Source organism: Lycium barbarum, chromosome 6, assembly GCF_019175385.1.
Source record: "Lycium barbarum isolate Lr01 chromosome 6, ASM1917538v2, whole genome shotgun sequence".
In the NCBI taxonomy this organism is placed as follows: domain Eukaryota; kingdom Viridiplantae; phylum Streptophyta; class Magnoliopsida; order Solanales; family Solanaceae; genus Lycium; species Lycium barbarum.
Genome location: NC_083342.1, coordinates 114690487 through 114697117, shown reverse-complemented (window position 1 = coordinate 114697117; position 6631 = coordinate 114690487). Strand labels below are relative to the sequence as shown.

Here is a 6631-nt window from a genome sequence, read left to right as displayed (position 1 = left end):
CCAAACTTTAGCTGTTGGCTTACGAGTTCTAGGCGGTTTGTCTTGTGTATGTGATTGTGCAGGACCTGTATTTCCTATGGGATTTTCGGGGGGTTGTGTTTCATCATCATCATCATCTAAGTCTTCATTAAAAGTGTCGGTAAAATGTTGTTGCATTGCCTCATGACCTAAAAGTGGATTATTTCCACCAACATCAACACCTAAATTAGGTGTTTCTTCCACAAATGTTTCCTCATTAAGCGCACCCCTAACAGTACGACTGCTATTACCGGCACCACGTCTTAATCTCTTTGACATTATTAAATAGAAATAATTTAAATCACAATCAAATAAATCACAAGAAAATAAATTACAACAAATTAAATTGCTAGAATTAAATTGCGTAAATTAAATTTCGAAAAATAAATTGCTAGAATTAAATTTCGAAAAATAAATTGCTAGAATTAAATTGCGAAAATTAAAGATAGAGTTGGAACGAAGGTACCAAATTGCCGGATTAATTTCCAACAAAGCGAAGGCGGCTAGAATTGCAAATCCACCAAAGCTACTTCGGATTGTTGCAAAATCACCAACTCCACCAACAATATTATAATTGCAAAATTAATAATTGAAAGTTGAAACTATAATAAGACTTTGTGGCTAATTATTGCAAAGTAACTATAATTGAGAGATTGAGATTTGACAGAAAGATGAAGAAGAGTGAATTGAAATGAAAATGAAGAAGGGTTTATATAGGGGTGGGGGAGGGGTTAAAGTGTTAAAAAAAAAAAATTGGGGGCCAAAAATTAAGAAAATGACCGTTTGGCAACGGCCATTTTTGCAAAAATGGCCGTTGCCAACGGTCCATTACCGAGGCTCAACGGCTCTTTCCTTTTTTTTTTTTTTTTTTTTTTTTTTTTAATTTTAACCGGTCCGGTTCCGGTTAAATTTTTTTTGGAACCGGACCGGTTAACTAATATCCGGTTAACCGGTTATACCGGTCCGGTTACCGGTTAAAACCGGTTACAATGAACCGGTTGACACCTTTAGGTAACTCTATGTGCACTTGTATATCCATTTTCATTAAAAATAAAACCTGAACTCTTACGTAAATAATTGTGTCTAACAAGATCACATACCAATATTAGGATGGAGGGAATAACAAATGTCGGAATTGACCTTAGGTAAGGTGGCAATTTAGGTTTATATATAAGTTGTACTATTAGAGGCCGGATTCTGAATTTAAGCTTGTCGGATTCGGCCTTTTAAGTTCATAATTTTTACCTGAACTCAAATATTAAAATTATGAGGTTTAGAATCTAATAATGTTTGTTGCAATTTTGAAATTTTCACATATTTGTGTATGCTTCATGTAAAAATACAGATCTAGTTGAACCCATAGCGCAAGAGCTCCATGCACCACTATGTACTGATAATGCCTCCATGACACATACTAGTGGTCACCAACTTAAGTTGGAACCCTTGTCAGTAAGCTGAGGGAGTTAACAAGCTAAGTCCTAAGTATAAAGATTAAATTGAAGATCAACTTTAAAAAAGTAGGCATATAATAAGATTGATTGCGTCTGATTGTTGAAGTCCCTTGAGGAAACTAAAAGTTATTTAAGCAGACAAGGTAATAGACAAGTCAGTAAATGGGCAAACAATAACTCCATAAATGAATGAACACTCTTCTTCTTATGAGCCCAACCCAATTCAGATGTAGTTCTGATTCAGTCTCACTTTTAAATCTGGCCCACAATAACACTTTCAGAAAGAGTAATAAAAGTGGAGAAATTTCCCACCAGGCTTGTCTAAATAAAGTGAATGGTAGAAAATGTTGACATAAAAGAGAAGGCATTATCCCGAAGTAGTAACACACTTAAGGAGCTATTTAAGCAAAAAGCAACAAAGGCCGAAAGTAAAAGCAGTGAACAAATCACCTAGAGAATTCAGAATCCTTGTCATTCTTTCACTAAGGAATCTTTAAGAATCCACTTTCTTTTAACAATTGAGAACTTTCAATTCCATCATTTCCCTTAAAAAGGTTATACCCTTTTAGGCCACCAAAGTTCTCAAAATCTCCTCAGCCCTCTAATATACTACACCCTCCGTCCCAATTTATACGACTCTCTTTTCTTTTTAGTCAGTCTTACGAATAAGGTAAATCTAAAATTCTCATTTTAACCTAAATGAAATGATTTCTAGCCACAAAAAAATCTTTGGCTTGTTTTAAATCACAAGATTCAAAAGTGTTCATTTCTTTCTTAAACTTTGTGTCCATTCAAATACCATCATATAAATTGGGACGGAGGGAGTAGAATTGAATATCAACAGAACCAAGGACAGATAGAGGCGGAGCCATAATTTTTAGCTTATGAGGTTTGAATCGTAATCTTTTTTATTTACTGAATTTTGAATAAATTATTTACACCTATTAAATAGGAATTTTTACTTGGTGTAGTTTTTTCTAAGAGGTAATTATTGATAATAACTACTTTTTAATTTATTTATATTTAGCAGCTACAGTGATTTTGTAAATTACCATTCGTAGCTACACCAAAATATAGAAAGTTGGAGTGGCTCAAGTGGTTATTAGGCGAGGCTCTCACCCTGCCCGCCCAGGTTCGAACCTGGCCAACAACATTTCTTTTCTTACATATTTTCCCTAGTTTCTTCTCCGAATGTGTATGAAGCCAAATACATTCAGATACAAGACAAGAAGCTCAAATACATATGGGATACAAGACATATGAGCCAAATACATGTGACATACATGACGAAAATACACTCAAAATACAATGAGAAGAAGCAAGGAAAAATATGTAAAAAAAGTAATGTTGTTGGCTGGGTTCGAACCTGAGCAGGCAAGGGGAGAGTCTCGCCTAAATATACGCGAATACACAAAATACACAGCTTTTGCTTAAAAATAAGCTACGAATTATAATTTAAAAATGATAACTACTAATTGTAAGATCCTCATAAAAAATAATTATATTTGATTATCTGTAAGTTTACTTATTAAATAAGTAAATTCTTTAATACAAATTTAAGGTTTGAGCTAAATTTAACAAGCCCATCAAAAGAACTCATAATGACTGACTTTAATAGTTATGAGGGGGTGACGAGGACTGTAGTGGATCCCACAGAGATGTAAGTCCAAGGAAGCAAACCAAAGGAAAAGAAAGATGAAAGAGTCTACATCTTTTTCTCATCCACACTATCCATTTATGGCCCTATTCTTGGTCTTAATTCTTTTAACTTAGAGTCCACCCAAACAGATTTGGATGCAATTTTTAATTTCTTTTTGTTAATTCATTTCTTTGAGGAAAAAAAAAAAAAAGCTTGGATTTTTAGGTGAATCTCATTCTGGGTGGTGTTGGTATTTGTACTCCTTTCGTTAGTTGTTCAGTCCTTCTCTATTGCTTTTTTCTGTTTTATTCAGGTGGATCTATGCTAATAATTGGTCTTTGAAAAAATATAATCTTTTTTTTTTCTCATTTTGGCTCTTTCTTTGACCAGATGTTGTTCATTTTGCTTCTCCCTCATTCTTGAATTGAAAATTTTGGTTGAAGAAGCAAAGTGGGGTAGGGATGTTTGGGTCTGGAATGAATCTGATAACCACAATAATTGGTTTTGGGATGAGTGCAACTTTTATTGTGTTTGTTTGTACTAGACTCATTTGTGGGAGGATAAGCAGGAGGCAATCAAGGCAAATGTTTGAGATTGAATCAGGGATTGATCTTGAAATGGTAAAGCTTTGCTTAAATTAGTGGTACTTTTTTTTTTTAGTTCCTAATCAATGTTTGTTGATTCACTGAAGAAGGTTTTTCTGATTTTTGTTTAATTAGTGATCATGGGTGATACAACCACCCCTGCCCCCTGGAAGGAAACCTCAACAACGCCAACGCCCTCCCCCCCCCCCCCCCCCCCCCCCCCCCAACCCCCCGGCCCCCTTTGTGTTAAAACTACAACTGTTTAGACATAGTCCATTTGTTGATTGCATTTTGGTTTTGTGTAGAATGATTTAGGATTTGATGGCTTAGACTTTGTTCTAGTTTGATTTGCTGGTTTTGACAAAGATTTACCCAAAAAAAAAGAAGGGAATTTTGTGATCATGGAACAAAAGGTGGGAAAATGAGATTATGGTATCAATGACTATCTGAGTATCGTTGTAGCTGCAGAAAAGATTGAAAATCACTCAAAACCAAGACTGACTAATCAATGTGAAGAGTTTGTATGACTGCTTGTCATGATGCATGTTTTTTCTTTCAGAATTTGTTGTTATATTTCGCTGCATTCTGAATTAAGTCGTTGCTTCTGCTTAATTATCATGAACATTCAGTTTCAAGATTGTATTTAGCGGATTGTGGTCTGTGGATAACTTTTTGCTACTGGCATTTGTTCTTTCGACACATTGCTTCACTGGAATTGATGATATATCTCTTCTAAGCAGTTAACTGTGAATTATGATTTAAGTTGTTATTCCTATGAACTTCCCGCAGATTCACTAATGTAAACCTATTCTGGCAGCCAGAGCATCGAATTAACGGGCTTGACTCAGTTGTGGTTGCTGCAATTCCGACCATGAAGTTTCACAGCGCGGCTTTCACCTCCTCGGAAGAAGATACACAGTGAGTGCAACCCCGTACAATTTGTTTGAGCTGTGTGCTACGTGCAACATTTGGCAATTAAATATACATTCAACCAAGTGCACCATTTAGCCTTTTTGGAGCATGGATATCAGCAGATAATATTAAATCAATTCTAGGAAATATGTACATAAAATACCTAGTTTGGCGGAAAGACCATGGGTTCATGCGCCTCATAAATAAGGTTATAAATCCGCCGCTGATCTTGTGCATTTGGAGTGATAAATGCGATGGATGTTCTGATGTATTATTTCTCTAAGCTAGCAGAAAATAGTTATAAGGATGAAAAGAATGCACCTATCGTGTTTTAGAGTGAAACCATTGGTCTGATTCTTTAATGAGGTTATAATAAATCTAATTGTACCGGCCAGGCTGCTATTTCCTCGTCTTCATCCAGCCTGGTATTTTCTAAGTTGTAACTAAAATAAAGTTTTTTGGCATACCTAAGTTTGATAGGTTTGTCCATTGATGAGGTTAAGCAATTTGAATTACAGGTGCAGTATATGCTTATCGGAGTACCAGGAGAACGAAGTTCTGAGAATTATGCCCAAATGTGGCCATAGTTTTCATCTTTCATGTATTGATATATGGCTAAGAAAACAGTCCACCTGTCCAGTTTGCCGTCTTTCCGTACCGGAATCTATTGAGAACAAACAAAGGCGCCCTGCAATGCTTGGCAGGGATCTAAACTCTGATAGTTCCGAGATTTCAGTTGAGCATTCAAGGCAGTGGCTGCTACCTACTGTTGAAGGGTCACAAGGTACTGTAAGTAACAACGATGAAGCTGTTTCTGTTTCAATCAACCCTGAACCTGTGGTCCCCCCGGAAGCAGAAGCAAGGTCATGATGGAAGGCAAAATCTAGAGGTACCATAAGAAATTATGCCTTCTGTTTGCATTCAGATGTTTCTTTGTATCAGATCTATCTTATTGGAGACTGACAAATGGAACAAGGAGAATCTGAAGACAAGGAGCGAGGACGCGGAAACTTCTGTAGATGAATGTTGCATATAACTGGTTAGGAGTTCTAGTTGCACTCTTTTAACAATTCGGAGATTTTGGACCAAGTTTGTGGTACACTGGTTATCTTGTCAAAACAAAGTGCGTCTTATATCATGTACAATATCGCTGTAAAGAAAGCGTTTGGATTCGCCGTTTTTCTTCCTAGACAGTACCAAAGTAGACGACAAACTAAAGTCTTGTTGAAATGCTCTAGCATTGGCTCATTTGAGGGTCATGTATACTCTGTGACTTGTGAGAATATGAGCCTTCATATACCTCTTTTAGTAGTCAAGGTGTGTTTTGATTTTTTTTACCTCACTGCAATTCTGGTTTCTGATATGCAATATCTAGAAGATCATATGCCAAGAAAGACTGATTTTTGCAAGATGCTATTTTGTGTTTCCGCGAGGTAGGGGTAAGGTCTGCGTACACTCTACCCTCTCCAGACCCTATTTGTGGGAATACACTGGGTATGTTGTTGTACTATTTGTGCTTTTCCACGATGTAGTTGGTATCTTTGGATCTCTTAACTCTTTTTCCAGTTGAAGGAGCCACTGTTATGATCAGGACCCTATATGAGTTTCTTTTTTGATTGAAAAGTGTATATATTAATCTATCGTCTTGCATTTTGCACATTTTACAAAGAATATTTAACTTTTTTTTCACGAAATTTTTACTCATCAGGAATAACGTTGTCAAAAGACTTTTTCTCTCAAAAAAAGATACTAAAATCGATTGTCTTGCAAGTTGCATACTTCTTTTTCCTAAGACTTTCAATAAATTTATTCAGAAATCAAGTACATATCACTTTCAAAAGTTTATAGTTGATAAAAAAATGAGCATCAACTTGTGTGTAAAGTATCTACTATATTGCGGATTAGATATTCCGACTGTTGTATCAGCTTTCGTAGAAGCTTTCTCATATCATCATGATGATAAGAAATTCAACCAAACACTTAGTTGAAATTATCTTTAGTCATTGCAAAAAACGAATTAAAGAAGG

At 35.8% G+C, this 6631-nt stretch overlaps 1 protein-coding gene across 2 annotated transcripts; it reads left to right on the top strand.

Moving 5' to 3' along the window:
* Positions 1–3114: 3114 nt before the first annotated feature.
* On the top strand, positions 3115–5915 carry LOC132645663 (RING-H2 finger protein ATL64-like). 2 transcript variants are annotated; one of them, XM_060362775.1, is made up of 4 exons: positions 3115–3333; positions 3499–3728; positions 4510–4610; positions 5123–5915. In XM_060362775.1, exons 2-4 carry the CDS (start codon positions 3570–3572, stop codon positions 5472–5474), a joined length of 612 nt encoding a protein of 203 aa, XP_060218758.1. In that variant the 5' UTR covers positions 3115–3333; positions 3499–3569; the 3' UTR covers positions 5475–5915. The 2 variants fall into 2 exon arrangements, with proteins under 2 accessions (XP_060218758.1, XP_060218757.1); XM_060362774.1 differs by having other exon boundaries at positions 3115–3728.
* Positions 5916–6631: the final 716 nt, after the last annotated feature.

Bases quoted from the DNA above. Each gene is read 5' to 3' on its own strand.
- LOC132645663 (XM_060362775.1), top strand. From the start codon at position 3,570: ATGTTTGGGTCTGGAATGAATCTGATAACCACAATAATTGGTTTTGGG. The intron at 3,729-4,509 runs GTAAAGCTTTGC...CTATTCTGGCAG, and splicing joins CAGGGATTGATCTTGAAATG to CCAGAGCATCGAATTAACGG. The intron at 4,611-5,122 runs GTGAGTGCAACC...TTTGAATTACAG, and splicing joins TCCTCGGAAGAAGATACACA to GTGCAGTATATGCTTATCGG.